Below are 22,268 nucleotides of genomic sequence, written 5' to 3' on the forward strand. Positions count from 1 at the left end.
TACTGATTGTCATCACTCACAACCACAAAAGCTGCAGTTCTTCAGGCCTCCAGACTCTTGCTTGAGGAGTCCCATCATCAGACAATGCCCAAACGGCCTCATTCACTGTTTGTGTCCACCCGCAAGTCCTTGGTGTCATTGAAGAGATGGACGACCTGGAACAGTGAGAGGTGGAAAATGTCAGCAGAACATCCACAAGTTGGTCTGCACAGAGCTTGAGAGCTCTGGCAGGGTTGCCTCTGGGACCAGGCAGTGAGCTCCAGCCTTGTCGTCTTCCAGGGTTTGCATCGAGACAGCAACTTTGGATCCGGGTTTGTCTCTTCATTACCCAATAAACAAGTCTCATCACCATCAACTGTTCCAGAGCCGTACACGATACACCTTCAGTCATCCAGTTAGCCACCTCTGTAATCGACTAGACACCTCCCTGGCTTTCATCCAGTTTGCCTATCTCTCTTGCTTCCGTTGCAGTCAGCTTGGTCTAATGTACAGCTTCGTACCTTCAGTTACCAGTTATCAGCTCCTGTCTTCAGCATTCAGGTCCCTCAAATTGTGTCAGCTCTGTAACAGATCACTGTTTCTCCCACCACAGTCAGTATGTGCGTTACTTTGTGCCAATACCTGCTTCATTTTCCTGTAGTCTATGCTTTGTCTGAATCTCTCTTAGTTCTTTGTGGCAACCTCTCCTTTCCAGCTCTACAGGGACAGCAGTCTTGGATCCAAGCTCCCAGAGAACAGTTCCCCTTAACCCAGTCTTCCCAAATAAACTCTGAACCAGGCACTCCTGTATCCAGTTTGGACACCCCTGTGAGTAGATGCTGCCTTTCCTTCTAAATCCCAGTGTGTTTCCACCGGTTCTTCATGTCTCTTGGTTAAGTTGTGTCCCATGTTTAATACTTCACAAGCAATACTATGAGAGAAAGAGCCATTTGGGAAATTTGCTTTTGGTGGTTGCCTGCTTTTAATCAAGTGCTGCAGGTCTTGCTTCGTGCTAACCAATGCACTTGACGCATTCACCTCTAATCCTGCAGTTAAAACAACTAATTAAGTACCGACCACTATGTTTAACACTGATGTTCTCTTGTGATCTGTGTGCAGTTGTGTTGTGGTACTCAAAATTTGTCTTTGTCTCAGGATGTCTTTTTTAAGTTCTCGGTCTCTTCTCAGTCGACCGCATTTTTACTCGCTCTTGTCTCGGTTTCGGACAAAGAGGATTCTATTTCAAGGCCAGTCAAGAAAACTGCAGAGACACAACGATTGAATCATTGTTGGATACATGCAGCTTTCAATGATTGTTTTTATGCGAAGAAAGGTGTCAACCAGAAAACCTGACACTTGGCACACACTGTTCTATGAGGTCAATGGTGAACCAGCACAAAGGAGTGTTGAAGTAGATTTTGACTCCTTTGCCTTTGTGTAAAATGAGTAAAAATACAAAAATCACTATATTATCACAATAATTTGTAATACAGGATTTTTTATTTTCTTAAAACAAAAAGGCTTAAAATATTGCATGTGTAATGAATCTAGAATATGTGAGTTTCACTTTATGAATTAATTTAAAATAATTTTCCCATGGTATACAACTTCTTTGAGATGCACCTGTTGCATGCACTGTGGGACTCGCACTGGTCTTGGTCTGAACTGTCTCACCCTGCCTTGGCTTTGGCTTGGTCGCAGTCCTTCAAAGTGTTGGTCTTGTTTCGGTCTTGTTATACACTGGTCTTGGTCTCAGGTTAGGTGGTCTTGAATACAACCCTCATTGAGGTCTAATGAATGCATTAACTGCGTTTCCATGCTCAAAAACATTTGCCAAGCTGATTTTTCTCTGCGTTTTTTTAAATCTGTGTTTCATGTCTTACCGTCAACTGTCGATCACATTTGCGTTTGCACACACTTGTAGAGGAAACCTTTAATGTCATTGCAAATGTGCATCATGATTGGCTGCCTGATGTGTACCGCAGCGGCTAGATTTCTGAAGAAATATGGGTCGGGTTAGGGGATATGTACAGTAGTCACCTTAAAACTGGGTGTCAAGTAACTATTGTAAGGGATTAATTTGAAACAAATAAATAGAGTATATATAAAAAAAAAGATTTCTGAAGAAAAAACAAAGCTGCAGCAGATCAGCCGAAATATGCAGACCATGCAAGAGAGATAAAAAGCATTCTGTGCTTCAGCGCCAGGTATGCTACACCCATTTGAGTGGGTAAAACATGGAACACTCATCACATAGGTGGCTATATCCTATTAGGTTTCTCACTGTTGTATTCAAGGTGGTAGATTGGTCGTGTCTCTAAATAACGATTTATGAACTGAAGAACAGGAAATAAACTAATAAAATAAAAGTGAGCCAAGATTTTAATAAAACCTTTTATTGAGTTTGTTTCAAAGTCTGGTTGCCAGACAAAATTTACAAAAGTTATCATTCAGTTTCTACCACACATTTATACATTTCTGTGCAATTCTGAGTTTACACTTTTAATTTTGTCATGTATTCTCAAGTAAAGCAAAAGACATCCGGGTCAGAGTAACAGGAGTCGACAACATAAATATCTGACTTGGTGGAGGAGCATGGTAATTTTTTACAACAGCTTAAATCACAAAAAAATACATTACATACAATAACCAGAGAGAACCATCCGTTTGCCACTTCAGTTTTCCAAGTCAGTCAGAAGTCCAGTTGTTGCAGAGAGATATTTACAGATACTGTAAGTGTTCAACGCACAATCTTTGAGTTCCTAACACAAAAAACAAAAAGGAACTCACGAACTTTCAAATGCAGAAAAAAAAGGTCCATTCATAACTGCTCAGCCAGAGTTGGAACTGATGACATTTGTGCACTGAGGTTCACAGAAAGAGCCAAAGCGTCCATAGATGTCTTTGGCTCGGACTGCAAAATGATACGTGGAGCCAGACTGAAACTGGGTCAGTGTGCAGGCCATAGGCAGTGGAAGGGCCTTCACCTCCCCAATCTTCTTCCAGTGCTGCTGTGATGCATTACTGCTAGAGTTGTCTTGATGGAAGGCATACAGGTGATAGCTTTCTACAGCCGCACAGGTCCGATCAGTCTCTGCCACACACCAGGACAGCACTATACCGGTCTGACTTGGCACCAGCTTCAGCTGAGGCTGCTGTGGAAGTGACGTCCGCTCAGCCTCTGGGGGTAAGCGTGGGGGTGCAGGTGCAGACGGGAGAGGGGGCAATGCCATGCTGGTACCCCGAGTAGGCGTACTAGTGGTTACAGCACGGGATTTCAGTGGAGAGTCCTGTAACAAAGAGAACTGTTCAGCATTTCCTGAATGATTTAAAAGCAGTCATAAATCATTGTTATAGAAAAGTATGTCTGAATAAGGTTACAGGGAAAGTTTTTAAAAAGCTGAGATACAAAAAAATTACAAATTCTTTTACAGTCAAATCCTGTCTGGGAGGAAAGGATAACTGCCAGTGGTCGCTTTGTCAGCATAAAGTCCTCAGATTTCCCATGTTATATAAAAATACAAACCGAATTATGCAAGACTTAACAGTCAAGTTGTAGAATAACATAACCACAGCTGTGCAAAACATGTTGAATGCAGTTCTAAATCCTCACCAGTGGAGGGCGGTGGTGGACTGTCAACTGTGGATTGCTGGAGGAGGTCTGATTGCTTTGTGGAGACAACCTCGCTCCTGCACCTGAGGACAGGGCACACAAGAAATATTAAGAAAAATTACTCGTGCATAATAAAGATGTAAAACTCACAACATACACACGTTATCACTGTGCATGCACAAAATCACCATCTCATGCCAACAATATATTGTGTTGGGCTTACTGTTGGGAACGCTGACGACTGGGTGAGAACGCTGGACTGCTGAGGGCGTTGCAATGGCAGTTGGATTCTTCACTCCTGTCACTGGAGAACAAAGTACAAAGTAATTAGGCTAAAGGATTCATTTCAGTACAATACCGATTAGATTTCTGGTTGCAAAACAAATAAATGTATTTTGTTGAATCAGTAAAACTTTACCTTGTACATCATCATCATCCTCAGTGAGATCGATGACAGAGCCCTTGGGCCGTGCCCCTGGGACCGTTGCTTTGGCGGTAGTGGATCCTGTAGCTTGGTTATCTGAGAAAGGAGACAAAAATGTCAATTTAAATAATAACACCCCTCACGACCCTTAAGATCTGAGAGGTTCAGATCCTCATCTACACAATTTGCAGTCCACAATACGCTAACTGGATTCCTTAGGGTCTGATATGAAGTATATATGTTATGCAAACACATAATACAATAAACTGAGCTGGTCCTTAGCACAATTTACCAAACATAGTCAAACATCCACCTTTATATCATCCTTTTCCTTTACATTAAGACTAGAAGGGCCGGATACCAAAACTACTAGAACGGCCGTGAGCGGTCATTTTGACCACTAGATTTTAAACTGTATAATCTCTCGTGTAAATATCCAATTGAGTGATGAATGCATTCATTGTGTCATTATATTAAAAAATCAAAACAACACCAAAATGTACATTTTAACAAGTTTATTGACACATTTATCAATATTCATATCATCTTACATCGTAAATGGTTATCATTGCATATATTTACACAAAACTCAGAACAAGAAAATTAACAATAAAAAGTCAACAATCTTATCTGATTATGAAACATTTTAACACTTAATGATATATAATAACGAGCTGATCTAAAACAAAAAAGAGCCAAGAAAGAAGTTTAGGCAATAGAGCAATAAAACAACATACAATATTATAATACAAATTTTATAAACTAATTACATTAAGCACTGATTGGTACTTTTAGGGACAATACTGTTGCGATCAATAATCACAGTCTACGCAGATGATCGCTGCTCTCCTTGCACAACTGCCACACACGGACTTCTGGCATTTGCTGCAAGTGTCCGACGTTTTGTTCTGTTTGCAGCCCTTTCGGACCTGGCACTGCCTCCGTTTCCGTGTCTGCTGCAGCCCACCTTGTGCCAACTGCCGCGCGGCCCTTTTCCCCTCCATGTATTCTGCCCTCAGCTCCTCTGCCAGTTGCTGCAGGAATTTCCTCCGGGCTATCTTGTTGTTGGTGCACTCCTTGAATAAGATGTGGGCATTGATCCCAGCCAGGTCGAGGATGTTATAGAAGACCGCCACTGGCCATCTTTGCGTACCGCCTTTGACGGAGTATGCCCTCGCCATCTGGTCCACGACGTCCACGCCATACTTCGTGTTGTTGTAGTACATCACAGACTCTGGCTTTGCCTTCGCCCCACTAAAGGTGCCCACACCTGTGTGCACAGTGCTCAGGATGCAGACATTCTTCTTTGGCCTTCCCTGGTACACAGTCAGAGTCACATCGCCACACTTCAGCACCTTTGTGTTGAACAGCTCGGCTTGCTGTTTCACAGAGGGGGGCAACTCCCGTTTATGTTTGTCTATGGTGCCAACCAGGCTGGTCTTCTTTGCCTGTAAGGCGGTGGCCAGTTTTAGGGACGTGCAGAAGTTGCCTGTGGTAATGTTTCTTCCCTCCCCCAGGAATGGCTCCGCCAGTTTCAGCACCACACTCTCTCCCACAGGCTGACCGGTGCGCCGCGCCTCCTCCTTCCCCAGATATGGAGACCCGTTCAACATGTATTTGGAGTCGACATCTGCAGCCAACCAAAATTTGATGCCGAATTTTTCGGGCTTATTCCCCATATATTGGGTGAACTTGCAGCGGGCCTTTGTGGGGAACAGCTGCTCAGCAATCGTGATGTTGGTGCCGGGTTTGTAGCAGGCTATACTGTTCTGGATAAACTGGTCCCATGTGGTACGCACCAGGGCAAACTTGTCATCATGCAGACGCACACGTCGGGTCTCCTTCCTGTCAAAGCGCAGGAACCTCATTATGTCCCTGAAGCGATTTCTTGCCATTGTTTGTCTGAAAAATGGGAACCCCCATTCCTCAGACCACATACTGTCGAAATCAGTGTTTTTTGCACACTGTGTGCCACGGACATACAAAAGCGATATGAATGCTTTGAGTTCAGCCACTGTCAGGTCCCACAAGCTGTTGCCGCAGTCCCGATGAGCCTCAGCCACAGTGCAGTCCCTGATGTGCTTCAGCATGCCATCATCAAACACACACAGAAAGGCAGTGAGTGCATCCTTGATGCTGTGCTTTGCGTGCGCTGTGGGGCCAGCAGCTTCCGTCAGGCCATTTTGGCTCTGCTTTTCTCCTGGACATCCATCTGGCTGAAGGCCAAACCAAACCGTCCCATCCTTCCCCTTTTCCACAGCCCCCTCCAGCTGAGATGACACCAATGGCAGGCTGAGCACTCCAGTGGGCTCAAGAGCTGGATCAGGGAGGCCTAGAAAAACAATAATAGCCTTTTAATAATAGCCTAATAATAATAATAAGAAGAAGAATAATAATCATAATAATCATAACAATCATCATCATCATCATAATATGAGCAGCAGAATAATTCAATAGCCCAGGTTATAACTTAGCGCAGGGCAGTGGAGCTCACCTTGAGCACTGTAAGCCGTAGCCGCAGGGGAAAGCCGTCTCTTTCTCCTCGGTACAGACTCTGACTCACTCTCTGAGGAGGTGTTCTCGTGTACCCAGGAAAGATCGCTTTCATTTCCGAGCTCTGATAGATCCCCATCTCCATCAGAATCACCACTGTCCAAGTTCTGAAACATCTTCAGGGCTTCGGTTGTATTCAAATTCTTCATCATCCTTTCCTTTTTGATGTGAAGGCTTGACTCCATCGCAGATATATCAATCGCAACTAATCAATAATAACGAGTACAACAATATAATAATTAACTTACAAGTAAATTAGCAAAGAAGCACAGCTAGAGATCGCTAACAATGTTAGAGACAAGAGAGACAATGAAAATAGCAAACCGCACGAAAAATGTAACAATGAAACCCCGCGAAATGATGTGCGGTCAATATGACCGCTTATGGCCGAAATAGGTGAACCATATCATATTTTCTTTGTCTTGTGTGCAATTTATACAAAACTATTTTATATTAAAATACAGACACTTTTAGGAAAAGTCAGGTAACAGCAGTATTGCTTTTTTCATTCAACAAAGTTATTGTACATAAAAATTTGAAAAATGTCAAAATTACCATCTAGGCCGTTCTAGTGTTAAGAGAATACCTTGGCTTCAAATGTTCCCTTCCTTTATCAACACAATTGATCATGACCTTGAATGTTTTCATTAGCAGCCACAATTACTGAAAATTTATGGTGTCCGTATTCTTCAGTAGCTGACATTTCTTGATATTGCTGTTACTCCCCATCTTACACTTGGAAAATAAGAGGTAAAAAATATCAATGATTGTACTTAAGTATGTGTATACTGATAAGAAGAAATAAGTTAAGATATTTCCCCAAAAGCCCAAGTTCTCAGTGGCTAATAAAACATTCCAGTGTGAACAGATCACGGTCCTGAAATGACCCACATTTGTTGATGTGAGTAGAGAGCCAGCCAATTCTTTGGTAGATGATAACGAGGAAGAGAAGAAAGAGAGCCAAAGTTTTAACTAAGTTTTTTTGTGGAGTAATGGCTCCTATGAAGGTATATGTGTGGTATATGTGTGGATATAGAGTTAGAGCCATGATTGGTTGGGTTGTGCCGTGAATGGCTACACACAGACAGATGAAATCTAAAATTTCATTTTGCAGGGCTACTTTAACTTCTGATGTCATATGACATTTTGAATACCTCTAAAGACAACAGCCTTGTTCAGTCAAGTACACCCTTACCTGTCTTTGATGTCAGAGACGTCCCTTGTGGTGGTCCTGGAGCAGTGGAGCCTGTTGCTGCCGGCCCAGAAGTTGCAGGTGAGGAGGCCGAAGACATAGCTCCTGCTACAGAGACAGACTGAGCTGGTGTCCTGGCTGTGGTCACTGATACTCCTGCATTGGGTGTAGTTATCCCCCCAGCACCCCCCTGGTAGACAGCACGTGCAAGAGAGATCTGGGTAGATGACATCTGGCCAGTGGAGGCCTGGATCGCTGGGGCAGTGGCAGCAGCTGGCACAGAGACCGGTGCTGTGGTGATGGCAGGAGCGGGCTTGAGTATAAAAGTAGCGGTGGAAGTGGTTTTGACCTTGTTAAGCGAGCTGGCTGCAGACAAAGAGGAAACAGGGATGTTGACCAGTGTTCCTGCCTGGCCGTTAGCCATCGATAAAGGCAGCTGGATAAGCAGCGGCTGGCCAGTAGTCATCATGCTGCTCCCAGAGGCCGTCTTCAGGAGCAGGGTGCCCGTTGGACTCTGAGTGGTGATGCCAGTGGCCAAGCTGGAGACAGCATTAGAGGTGGAGGTGATCAGCTGGAGGATGGGGGCCTGTGTCACCATGGTAGTGGAGGTGGGTGTTGTGACTTGGGCAGCGGTGGGGACTAACTGAGCTGACATGAGTGGAGCTGCTGAAGAAAACAGGAAATAATTGCATGTTTTAGAATGTGATTGGACATTTTACTGAGGTTTTCATGGACCACACTCACACAGCGGCCATTTTCCTCTGATGTCACATTCAGGGTGGGAGGCTCAAATATTGGAACAGAATATATAATTTCTGTTCCAGGTTGCAATTACTAAGGGACGCTTGCAAATTGTTATGATTTCAGTTTTCTAACTGATCAGCAACTGAAAAGTTAAGTAATGTTTCACAGCATGCAAGTAATCTTGTATTTGACAACTGTTAGACAACAGCAAACGTTAGCATTCAACCCCTTCCTACGTAACATCACCACTTAATAATAGTTCTATGTGATATGAAAGGAAAGGCATGAATACATTCTGATTCATCATCACACATCTTGGACACATTCATTTATTTTCACTATCCATTTTTCTTTTCAGTTGCTGATTAATCTGGGAACGTTGAAACTATAACCTGACCATGAAGACAGGATAATGGCCACCGTGAGCATGTTTTATTGAACAACATTTTATGTGTAACTAATGAAATACTTCTTTACTCAAAGGGTGCAGAAAAACAGAGGCGAGTTAGTTGTCATTATATCCATCATTTGTTTGTGCAAACGGAGTCATTAAGGTTAATTTCTCAATGTTTATCATGATGACAACTTCAGTAGTCTCATTTAGCCGCTTTGCAGCAACCACCATTTTTATGACTAGTAAGCATTTTAAAATGAATTTATTTAACATAAAATTATGTATTTTGTGTCACAGAATAAAACGTGTAAATATGACCACCACAGATCTTATTTCAGGCATTCAACTGAAAATATCATTCAGGAAACCCATTGACTTTGAGCAAGGGGACCAGTTAGCATCAGTGGTAGCAATCATTATTAGTTTTGATATTTAAAAAAAAAAAATTCTTTGTACTCTGGAAGGAAACCACAGCATCAAGACAGAACCACATGAACAAATTAAAAACCTTCAAAGAAACAGGTAACAAGTACATGATTCAAAATCCACAATTTGGATGTTGGGAGGTGACACTGCTCACAGCTCAAAAGGAAAAGATCAACACAACATCCAACATAAAGAAAATCCTGCTACTCACCAGCTGTGCTGGACGAAGAAACAGTTGTTGGAGTCTGCTTTAGCTCCATGGAAGTCCGGACTAGCCTGTTTAGAGAGATTGCTTATGCTTAGAGCTGTTCATGCTTAGAGCTGTATGTGTGTCCACAACAGGAAGACGACGATATGTAATGATACTAACGTTTAGTTTTATTCAATTTTATACAGTCATCTTTGAACAACTTAAGATTCCAGCTCATAAAGTACATGTCAGAGTTTTCATTAAAGCATTCGTCAGTATGTGAGTAGTGCTATGTGGACAAAATGTTTTGATAATTTCATTGATGCATGATGACAATTGTCCCAGTATGCTTCTGTTCCTGTAACACAAGACTGTCAAAGTGGGACATTAGTTCTTTCATCATATTCTCTAAAGAATTCTGGTCTTCTCTTCACTCGCAGTATTTCATTGATAACGTCGCGAATCTCCCTCCAGCTGTCACATGACAGCATAGGGAATCGATGATCAATGTACATCCTTATTGCCCTTCTTAAGTTTGTGGGCAGTGCATCTTTGCCCATTAATCCAACATAATTGACCTTTGCAACCCAGTCACAGTAGTCATCATAAGGGACCAGGTAGCGGAATATGTAAGATGCGTAGCGGTCATGTCTGGGATTCCCTGAGCTTCTTCTGCAGTTGTGGTACAGCACTTTCTCCAATTGGGAAGTGATTGGGCGGAGTTTGATGTCTGCTCTGCAGTGTCCTTCACTGAATTCTGCCAACTTGTTTGCCATGGCAATATGACGTAACATGTCTTTGTCCTTGTCCTCCTTCATTTCTGCTTCTTCCTTCTCCTTGACAGACAGTGCAGCAGTCTCACCAACAGAGGGCTCTACTCTCTTTTTGGGAACCACAGGCTGCAGCTCAACTGTCTGTCGGCGCAGCACGCTGTTGGGAGGAGAGGTGCAGTTTTAACTACACTCTGCACTGCCTGGAGAAAACGCTCAGGCTTCACATTGTTGAACGTCACAAGACTCAGGACCTGGACCCGTGCGGGGTTACTTTGCAGGTGCAAAACACAGACTGGCACGTGCGTTTGTTTATTCCAAGCCAGTCTTAGGAAATGTTTGGAGTGAAGTTAAGAGTTTGATTAAGTTCTGACAAACCGAACAAGGGACATGGACTCTTGGTTTCCATAAAGGTTTGGATTTGGAGGAGAGAAGGAGTCTTTTATTCTGTCCATTAGTTTTAAAATCAGTCTCTAGTGATTACAGATAGCAACCTGGGACAATGTCAACTATTCACGCTGTGAACGGCTTTGTATGTTGTACTGGCGTCAGTCCGGTATTGTCACGTTCATACAAAGGCCAAATTATATTCACACAAAATACCAAAGTGCAGACTGCTGACATGTTTAAATACATTTATGCTGTCAAATTTGATAATTCAAAATATTTTGTCACATGATGAAATGGTCTGGCACACTTGTGAGCCTGCAGGTAAGTGATAAAAATCAATTCCAAAAAACTCTGAAAACTTCACTGCTTAATTACTTAATAAAAATAAAACATGTTGTAAAGTTTTAGGCATGGGCACACTTACCGTTGAGCTTGAGGGCTGTTTGTGACAGCTGCAGCCTTAGCAGCAGCAGCGGCGGCGGCGGCAGCAGCAGCAGCAGCAGCGAGCGCCTGCAAGAATCAGACACCATGCTGTCAGAAAATGTTGAAACAACATCACTTATTTAGGTGCAAAGATTTTAGCCTGCAACAATTTCTTACCTCATTTTTCTTTTTGTTCTCCGACGCCTGATTGGCCTCCCCAAACTTTTTTGCTAGCCGCGCTATCTTGGCCTAAACAAATAGTAGACAGAGACAGTGTACTTGAGATGTGTGCCGCATTTATATAACTGGAATGTGTTCTTGTTATAAGAAAATTACATTACAAGACAAGCATCTCCTTACTTGGAGTGTGTTAATTGCAGTTTGGTGTTTATTGGCACAGTCGATCTTGTCCACTCTGTCCTTCAGCTCTTCGAAATGTTGGTCAAAAATGGTCGCCTGCAAGGCCTTCAACCGTTCATCTACCAGCTGTTGCACAATCTAAAAGTTGCAAAACAGAATTAAGTATGACATGTGCAATATCCACTTACACAAAGCAGAGACTTTTTGGAAACATTCTGGTTAATAGGACAGTTTAATACCAACCTTTTCAAGTTTATGGTGACTGCCAGCTTTTGCAGTGATTTTAAGTTCCAGTTGTGCCTCCAGTTCCTCACTCTCCACTTTGGGCCTCTTGCCCTCTCTTTTTATGGTTTGTTCTTCTTTGTCATTACCCTCTGATAAAGTGCGCTTCAGTCCCGAGGTTGAGCCCTTGTCCTCTTGCACTACTTGGGAAACAAAGAAAAAAGTCAGGTTTTTACCCTATGTGTGCCATTCATTCTCCTTAATCTTTAATGCATTATTTGTCTACTCTGAGACGTTACACTAACAGTTTTCAGGATTTCAAGGGTCATATTACAACCTTACAGCGTCTTAATTCATTTTTGCATCTTTCAGTTACACTTTTGTCTAGGAAAACTAGTTAGCATAATTCCAGCGATATAAGTCCAATTATGTTTATACTGAACTTTCCATTGGATGGGTAGCTGAAAAAATATGCTTATGCACATATCTAAACTTCCCTTAAAAAGCTTAAAAAGTTCTAGTACCTTGGGATGGTCTGGCCTGTATAAAAACATATCTTATGCCTTGCTGTTCTGCAAGCACATCTCTACCTTATTGCTATAGATTTGCCATTTAATACAACTTGAAAGTGTTCTCATTATCCTCACCATTTTATTTATAAAACTTAGAGATTTGCAAAATATGACTTTGTTGTAGAAACTTAAAGTAGAATTTTATGTCACATGTTTCAACTCACATATCATCTGTGACTCTGGAGGTCCTATGTAGAGTCTAATTTAGTGGCATGACCTCAATAGGGCATATTTTTGAAAAAATCTTTGCAGTTTGACCCATAATGGGGCCAACAGGATATTAATCTGCCCAGAACTGATACTTGATTCAGTACTTTATCAATGGGGAGTAGTCATCACAAGGCTATCAGACATAAAGTATTCTCTCTCATACCTGTACTAGATGGTGGAGTGGATGATGGCCGAGATGGTTTTGTGGCTTTACCATCTTCAGTTTTGATCGTTTTGGTCTCTACTTTCACTGTGTCGACCTCCATCTTTGCCTCATTTTTTGGTGATCCCTTCTTCACATCCTGTTTTTCTTTCTCCTCTTCTTTTTTTTCCAATTTGACTTTCTTTTCTTGATTTACATCCACACTAGCTGGACGAGACGAAGATGGACATGGAGAATTCGAAGTGGTACATTTCGGGGAAGGGGGTTTTTCATCTTGAATTTTTGGTGTGGCGGTCTCAGGGTCCTTGGCCTTTATATAGTCATTTTCTGTCTCCATTGGTTCTGTGCAGTCAGTTACTGGAGGCAGCGCAGGTGAACATGGATCTGAATCTTTAGAGGAATCCTTTGCCGAATCCACAGCTGAATCCTTTGTTGCAGTATGTTCAGCCTGAGGAAGAGCGTAATTAAACAAAACATTATTAAAGATCTTTGGACTCTCAATTTATCAACATTTCAACATCAACCCTCGCAGTCTGAACAAATCCAATATACATCCAGTTGCTTCATACTAGATCTTAAAAAGTGAAAGTTTGTGACAACGTCCTAAAATTTACCTCTTTCTTTTCCTCCTCCGAGTTCCCCTCTGCATCTTTTTCCTTGCTGTCCTTAGATTCTGTTGATGCCTGTGCAACTGACTCCTTTGGAGAAGACGGCGAAGAACCTTTCTTCTCATCCTCATCGTCCTCGTCCTGCATCTTTTTCAGTTCAAAGTTAAGAGAGTGGAATGGTGATGTTGGAGAAGTTTCATCCTTTGCTTTAGGGCTTTGTGAAGAAGCAGGGGAAGGGGACAGATTTAGGGACAGGAACGGAGCCGGAGAGCTGAGAGAGGCCGGAGAGGCAGGGGATGTAGCGGGGGGCGAGTTAGAGTCCGAAATGTTGTTTTGCTCCTTGTCTGACGCTTTTTGTCCATCCTCTTTGTGAGTGCCATTCATCAGAGGTGGCGAAGGTGTCTCGGACAGAGCTGGGGCCGCTGTCAACAAAGTACTGTGAAGACTCTCAAGCTGCTGTCGATCACTGATCTTCATAGTTTTCCTAGCACGGAAAATCTTCTTCTTCTCCTCTGTCACAACAACTTCCATTGCTGCCTGTGGAGTGACAAGGAGAGATTAGATGCTATGGAAAGGACATGATCAATCTAGGAAAGATCTATAAAACTAGAAATGACAGCTGCTAGAGTGCACAGTCACTGTCTCTTCCGCTTATGAACCTGTCCTGGCCGTTCCGCACTGCACAGCAAAGAAATGGCTGCAGAGTTTCAGAGAAACCACTAGAGGTCAATGGAGAGCCCCATGGCTTTCTTGTTTGTTCTTTTCTAGAAGGTTCTTCTTTCATAGAGATCTGCATGCCAAAATGTTCCCCAACAACCTGTTTCTTTACTACAAATTTGACTCAGTATCAAAGCTAAATCAGACAGATCCATACTGCCTGATTACACAATGTTTTGTCTGTCCTAAAAAGTCTGGGTGCAGCTCAGTAAGCCAGACAGCATTTTGCATGTCAGTCAGAAAGGCTTGAACTGCTCTGACAAACTCCCTTTATCTTACATTTTTTGATTAACCTGAGGATTTCACGTTTACCTAAGCCCCGATTCAGAAATGGCACTGAAGTTAACAACAGCAGCAACCCAACCTTTCTCCTAGTCTTCCCATCCCCCCACGTTCCTATTGGCTCAACCCTCATCAAATCAGAAGAGGCAAACTGAGGCTGTGTTGGCAGCAGTAAAGAGGCTATGTAAAGCATGAAAGATTCTCCGTACACAGTTCTGATTGTTGCACACGTCGCAATGCTCAAGCTAGTTGTCATGGTTTATATGTATTCATTCATATGTATGTGATGATTTAATCATCTTTTTTCTAGAAGTCAAATGTAAAAGCAATTAAGCTGTATGCTGCAATAGAATTCTCATTTTACATTCAGTAGCAAACAAGAAATGTGCTGCGATATTATGTAAACTGCAGTGTATACACTAAATAAATAACGAATAAATAACTCACCTTCAAACCGAAAGGTTCCTGGTCATGGATTTACCACAGAATTCGTCGGCAATCTGAGGAAAAAAAGAGATGTATTTTTTAGGTGAATTTTATATTATAGCTTCAAATTGGGAATAAAACATCAACTTTGTGTAAAAACCACAGGCCATGCGAATCAAACTGTAACCCTAAATTTAGCTCCACTTAATTAAGCAGTCTTTCTCCATCCCTCGAGCTGTAACTGAGCCCTTGGCTCCAAAAGAAGAATTTTTTTCGGGGGGTCACAGCAAATCTCTTAAAACTGGAAGTAAAATTATGTTGATGACAATAAAGTATATATCCACATTTATTAACGATTGATGAAATTAAATCACACCATACAACAGACCACCCATCAGGACCTGAACATGTAAAGGGCACTGATATCACTCCTAAGCCCATCATTTTATTAATACAATAATACTGTTCTTTGCCAACAAAGCTTTACAAAAGTAATTTTCTCCTTTATTTATTTTCTTTTTCATGAAAAATAATTTTTGTTGCAGTCTTAGCAATTTTTCTAACTAACTTTCTGTTTGCATTTGGCCAAAAAACATAAATGAAATTTAATCATAGAGATATTTCTGCTGTCGGCTTAACAACTGAGACATTGAGTGACACAGAGATAAAGCTCGATCTTAATTAATATCGACAATGCAGTACAGCAAGCCAGACAGCAGGCTAACAGAACCCAGTTAGATACGTGAAATTCTAACCAAAGCACACACAGAGGCCAAGAAGAAAAAGATTCAAAACAAGCAAAAGGCTCGTTCCAGAACCGTGGACAGAGAGGGAAAAGGCATTAACACTAACAACTTCTCCGACCTGTATTTTAGCTCATGAATGTGTAGTCACAGGGGCTTGTTTTTCAGTTGCTAACATGTTGACTGCATTTCTGAGATTAACAAGTCTGTTTGTTAACACACCTCTAATATTATGACAAAAAGCAGACATGTTCAGATAGAAGATATTGCATGTAGATAAAAGTCTGTCAGTTTAAGCATATGGACAGATCAGATAAAACCAGTTATTAAATTGACATAATCTTTCAACCTTATCTGGTGAGAGCAATAAGCGGCTTCAGTTTAACACTGTAAAGTTGGTTAGCTTTACTGTTACTGCACTGCTAACCGAAAAGACAGCAGAAGACAGGGCATTCTGAAAAGGACTTGTTTAATTTAACTATGTGTATTTTAGAACTTAGCAAGCTGTTACATGCGCGATGGAAAATGCAACAATCACTCAGATGACTGACAGGGACTAAGTGTATACTTTACACTTTAAAGCTCATGCAGCACACTAAGATGCTGGCGCATACGCACTATAAGCCATTCCTGCTCTGCTGTCATATCAGTAATGACAAACTTCTGTGGAAAGATATTTCAGCATAATTGCTTTGAATTTAACCTAAAAAAGCATCATGTCAAAGTCAGGATGTGAAGTAAAGAGCGATGTAAAGTGCGAGCACGATCACTAGTACAATTCACATTCCAATGTTATTGCACACTGCGCAGAGCACAATATCCCCTCCCCCATCCTACGGCCTCATTTACTGCGCCTGGATTCAGTTCAGAACTCAAAATGGCCGCCAGCTCTGCTGTTTGCTGCCAGACTGAGCTCTCAGTAGCTAGCTGAACAGGATTCTCTATCATACAAATCTGGATGGAGTACCGTCCTGCATCATATGGATTTTCTCATCAGCCAGAGGCTTCAGCAAGAAATGTTATTATATAAACTTCTTATATAAACAAAAATGTTTAATTAGCCAAACTTTAACATAAATCAAAAAGTTTTTTTTTTAATCTATAAAAACATTATATGAAGATTAAATCATTCAACTTTATCAGTTCAATTTAGTAATAGGGCTATCTGTGGCTACGTCAGTGAGTGAGTCTGAACCTCACACTCACTTCAGGTGTCAGATGACAATGCACAGACATAGGTGTGGCATTTAATGCACACCTCCAATCCGGTCTCTGAAAGCTAAAAATAATTTCTAACAAAGAAAATAAAAGGCATCGGTGCTTAAATTCTCGGAAAAGCTTCATTAACACGTAGGAATATTCATTTTAATCCTCGCCTAGACAAATGGATGTCTCTGAGGTGAAAATGCATTGACTGTGTTCATTGTTAGACCGTCTTCTCAGTCAAGCTTAGGTAACTAGGCTACCATACAAAAATATGTTTTCCCAAATGCCTTTGTGCTGACCTGGGGGCATCAAAAACAGAAGACAATTAAAGATTGTCTACCTTCGCTCTGGTTTAAGACAACTTCCTTTTTCTGTAGTTGCAAAACAAGTGCTTTTTGTCTCAGAGCTCTTCCTCTGCAAACCTCTGTTTCATCACCAGGTGAGTAGCTTTTCTGCTGCTGGACCAATGTTGTAAAGTGACAGTAACTCAAACTAGACATGCAAGTCTCTCTAATTAATCTCAGTCTGGATACAGAACAGGACAACTCAAGTTAAGCCTCTGGTGCCAAGCAAACAAGAAAAACGTGGCATTCCCACCTCACAGATAAGAGGAACATCAAAACATTTTCCTTCATGACGAAGGTATCACATTATTGGTTAAAATGTTGACGATGCAACCATATTTCAGCATTATCACATACTCTGCATCAAATCTTGCCAAACATGATTTAAGGCTGTTTTGAAGATGATAAGAAAACTGATTACAAAATCAAAGTACAAGCCATTTCTGGTTGAGATACAGTTCATGGACAAGTATCTGCAATTTGACAAAGCAAGTTAGCCTCCCTAGCACAGCATCCACTGTGATACATGTTTTTTAATGAAGTATTATTCATCTACATTAGCAGGCATGTCTCAACTGATAGAAATGACAGCATTTTTTTAAATGGGTTACTATCCAACACACAGATTTCCAAACCTTTGTTTACTGTTACCAGCGATGCTTTGACACTGTGTTGGCAACACCAAAAAACGCATCACAATGCTTCATTAAAACACTGTAACCTTTTTATCTACAGACTGTACAGACCGTGAGTAAACCCCAATGCAGCATGAACAAATAAAGAGCAACAAGCAAGTTCAGTAAAAATATCCACTCTAACAATGTGCGTCAGTTGGCGGAGCTTTGCAGGGCCACTTTGGGCGAATAAAAAAAAAAAATTTAAGCAGCAATTTCGTAGGCGCACTCCGACTCTTACATGTTGTTTCGAAACAGAAAAACTACTTACACAATTATTTTGTGTTCAGTATGACGAGAGGATGCCCAAATTCTGTACCAAGCTATTTGCTACAACAGCAGTCCTCCCACCATTTAACCTACCATGGTACATTAAAACAAAAGTGGTATTAATTGACCCTCTGTTTGAATGAACACAATCCTGCAGGTTTGACATGCAGCCAGACAAAGCTGCATCAAGACAAAACAAATAAATAATTTAAAAAATGACTGGCCGCCTTAAGTATTGTTCGTAATGCGTTAACTGCATGACACCTGCAAGATTCACATACAGACGGAATTTATATCACACAACTACAAATATGTTGAAAGCACTATAAATATATACATGCAATGGCTTAAATGTGGATTGATGCAGAACATGCATGTTCAAGTTAAGTTTTGTGACTGAGCTCAAAGTTGCGAGTATGACCAAGAACAGACGATGTTGAGGAACCAGCGTGCTACCGGTATCGCGCGCAGTGTTGCAGGTAACAAAAAATCTCTACCGGCGCTGTTGATCAGCTACATTAGAGAAAATTTACAGCAAACTCCCTGGCACTGACAGAATGTATGAAATGAATGTTTCCCGTTAAAAAAACCCAAAACAAACAAGTAATAAGCCAAAACTCTGCCTTCTTCAACTAGCATAGAACCCTCTAACAGCAGCTAGAGTTAACCTTGAGAAGAGTGTAAAAGCTGCAATTAAAAATGCTGAGTAAGAACTAAATTATTGAGAGAAATATCAGACATGCTTTAAAAGCAAAGAAATGTCCACCTTTAGCAGGATGCGTGGGATTGAGGCCTTCCATGTATTTGTTGATTGTGAGAACAGGGAGCGACTGAGAGGCCAGCAGCAGAACATAAAAGAAAAGAGGAGGGGCTCAGTTAGGACTAATCCATCTTGTTCCTTGCAGGGGTATGTTCTATAAAAGGGTGTATGGCCAACAAGAGCCTATAATCAAAGCCTCTAAAAGGAAGCTTAGTCCAATGCCCCTGACACAGCATTCTGTAATAGATACTATGAAAGAAAAAAAAAAAAGATAATTTTCTAATTCTCTCTGATCACACTCACAGAGTCCATGATATAAGATATAAGTGTCACAAATGCACACAAATGTCATCTTGTGGCAACAACATTTTGATGTACAGCGTGGTGATTATCAAAACCAACCCTAGCTAGCAGCGCACAGACAGAGAGGAAGTACACTGCACAGACTGTTGCTAAGCAACACCCATCCCCCAACTCTAGCACAAACTAGTCCACAGTATGGAAATCTACAGCCAGCACGGACTAAACCATTCTGACAGAGGGCAGGGGGGGACCTGTCTCTCTAAAAAACACCATAGGCAAAGAAAGCTTAATAACAAAAAATAAGGTCAAGGACATGACTGTAACACACAGAAATACAACTGGAGTGCAGAGCGTGACCTTTATTATAGTTCTATCTATATATATATATATATTGAAAGTTTATCACTTACTTTTTTATGATGGTGCTACATTAGTTTATTTTCACCAGTCAAACAAAAGACAATATTAGAAACCTTGACATAGCTTGAAATAAACCCTTTCCTCTGGCCTCTCGCCTGAAATTTTGATAGATTATATCTAAACTGCTCACATACGCATGTGCAGTACTCCGAGCACTCGCTTCCACTGAGCTGAGTGCATGGTTAGCGTCAGCCCACTACAATCCTTCTAATGATCCGACCTTTGTGGACGACATGAGGACCGTACTCAGACTGTAATGTGATCGCACATATCAGCTCTCTTGTAGTTCATGCAGAAGGCTGATCCATCATGAACTGGGCTAAATCGATGGAATTGATAAGTTTTATAGTTCGCTTTAGTGTTCTGTTTGTTAAAACAGCACAAAAAGTGGATCCTACTTTATCCTTTAAAACACATCCCGCTACACACTGTAGCCTCTTCCTGAATGTCTATTGCTCTTCCCTGTGTTTCCACTTTAAAAAAAACATGACACAGGCTTTGGAGAATCTCTATTTTTGACTTCCCAGAAAAAATTAAATCGACTGGACCAGACAAAGACTTTGTGATTTTCTCTTATGCCGCTCGATCTCTCACTATTAGAGAGTGGGTTTTAATTGGAACAAACTAGAAAAAACACTATGTCCAATGAAATTATGTTCGAAGGCATGTTTGTTCACCTAGAAAGGAGGACTTGAGAAAATGAGGATATATAAATAATTTGGTGAGCTTAATAATGGGCCAAGTGTCTTACAAGGCCTGAAAAAATGCCTAAGTTAAGGAGAAGAGCCTGGTTTAGACTGTTCCACCTTTCTTTCTTCTTCTTTTTTAAAGAAACTGTGACTTCTTAAGGCTCTATCTTTGGTTACACTGACCAAGCAAGTGGCACAAAAACTGTCATTATATGTGATATCAAGCCATAACCAGCAAAGAAAGAACAAGCCATTTTCAACATGACAAAGCAACACAACGTGCACTTTAGTCGCGGCCTAGCTAGCGGCGCACAGCCAGCGCTAAATTGCACACCCACAGCACACTCAACCTAGAGACAGCTGCACCCTCCCTCCCCTGTGTGTCTCTCTCTCTCTCTCTCTCTCTCTCTCTCTCTCTCTCTCTCACACACACACACACACACACACACACACACACACACACACACACACACACACACACAGACAGAAACATACACACACGCTCTTTCTCTCTCTGGAACAGCCTCTCCAAGTCAACATGGACTGAACCATTCTGATGCAGGGAGGGAGTGGGGGTGGGGCGTTTTAAACAAAAGAGATAAAGAATGAAGTATTCAAGTAATCGAACAGTCAAAGGGCAGTAACAGATTTGCTAAATGGGGACAGGGAGTTTTACTTTCTTGAGTTTCCACAGAAAAACTTCACTGCTAAAGTTAGGATTTCTTAAGCTGATGTTTTTTGATATATTTGCTTGAAACAAGTCGATGAAAGACAAATAAGCACTTTATTCAAAAACCACTTTTCATGAATAAGCACAACTATGGCATTAGAGATTGAAAGATTATCTCAGCAAAATACTTTTTTTAGTCACGTACTAGAACAAAACACATCGCCTTTTAGCCTCACAGTCTCATGCTAGCTGCGCACAGCAAGAAATTAGAGCACAGCTTGACACACTAGGCAGCCTCTAACCGCCCAGCCTCTCCCACAGCAAGGACGGCCGCTGTTGAAAAGACTGAACCATTCCAACACGGGGGTGGCTCTTGGCTCTAGAGGAACAAAGAACACCTACCTATAAATTCAAAAATATCATTTATGCATTATCACTTCCCTCATTAAAGTTTGCACCAGTATGCTCTTCACAAAATACTTTAGGTAATTTTCTGACTTGACTGACTGAGACTCATAACAGACAGGGAAATTGATTGCTGCATAAGTAGCAGACAGTATGTCATTGCTAATTACAATGAACCTTCAATGGCAACCATCACCTGTCTTCATCAAAAGCCCTGTTGTGAGGGTAAATAAAACCTTGTTGAGTCTTCTTTGCCCATCCCCCCTTTCTGCTTCTGCAGAAACACAAAATGGCCACCAGCGCTGCTGTGAGCAGCATGCTGAGCACAGGCGTGAGCAGATCTTATTACAAACTCCGCCTCCTAAAAAAACTCTGCAGAAATCTCCATACTCATACAAGATCCCTGAGGGAAAACTTAACAAAAACTGACTTATTGAAAATGAGACTAGATTTAATTATTTTAAATGTTACCTGTAAATCCTGGTTCAGAGATTCACTATTTTAAAGAGTAAAGGGCTCACACATCTTGTGCACACTGTTCAGCAGCACCCCAAGTAAAGGCTGAAGAACGAACAAAACCATTTACTTTCATTTTTCACCTTACAAGTTCTCAGCCATGCTGCTAAATGTTTTATTAATCTAAATCAATGTAACTGGGTAATAAAATAATGATTCTTCTTCAGCAGTCTGTGTTGTGCCTCAACCGATACGCCAGTAAACCTGACACTTAGCTGTCTCAGTTACACAGGATGCTGCTGGTCTCAACTTCAACCAACCTTAAAAAAATGTTAGCAGTTATCTAATGTGAGACATTTCTGTGGAGGCTATACTGAATAGGGAAAAAAAGATGTCAGCTAGTGAGAGCCGAGCCTGCATTCCAACATTACTGCGCACAGTGCGCAGTGTTCCCCTCCCCCACCCTCACCCTCACTGCCTGCATCTGGATTCACTGAAACTCAAAATGGCCACCTGGTCTCCTGTGCGCAGTCACACAGCCTGTTGTATCTTGCACAACATCTTATCATGTTTCGGCAGCACCATGACATTAAAAGCAGTTCCTGTGTGTAAAAAGACTATTTGTTAAATGGACCTACTGAAATATTATGAAAAATGGAGACATGCAAAT

At 41.4% G+C, this 22,268-nt stretch overlaps 1 protein-coding gene across 6 annotated transcripts in view; it reads right to left on the minus strand.

Moving 5' to 3' along the window:
- Positions 1–2,359: 2,359 nt before the first annotated feature.
- The window catches only part of atf7ip (activating transcription factor 7 interacting protein), a 30,989-nt gene continuing 11,080 nt past the window's right edge, over positions 2,360–22,268 (minus strand). The window contains exons 2-14 of one of the 6 annotated variants that reach the window (XM_030415539.1): positions 14,680–14,732; positions 13,240–13,770; positions 12,626–13,073; positions 11,702–11,880; positions 11,459–11,596; positions 11,276–11,347; positions 11,100–11,185; positions 9,537–9,601; positions 7,765–8,427; positions 4,011–4,112; positions 3,816–3,896; positions 3,593–3,675; positions 2,360–3,269 (exon numbers count right to left, since the gene is read on the minus strand). In XM_030415539.1, the coding sequence (XP_030271399.1) occupies positions 2,811–3,269; positions 3,593–3,675; positions 3,816–3,896; positions 4,011–4,112; positions 7,765–8,427; positions 9,537–9,601; positions 11,100–11,185; positions 11,276–11,347; positions 11,459–11,596; positions 11,702–11,880; positions 12,626–13,073; positions 13,240–13,764 (2,901 nt within the window). In that variant the 5' untranslated portion in view covers positions 13,765–13,770; positions 14,680–14,732 and the 3' untranslated portion in view covers positions 2,360–2,810. The other 5 variants (XM_030415533.1, XM_030415510.1, XM_030415527.1 and 2 more) reach the window with 5 other exon arrangements.

Source organism: Sparus aurata, chromosome 1 (assembly GCF_900880675.1).
Source record: "Sparus aurata chromosome 1, fSpaAur1.1, whole genome shotgun sequence".
NCBI classification, from domain to species: Eukaryota; Metazoa; Chordata; class Actinopteri; order Spariformes; family Sparidae; genus Sparus; species Sparus aurata.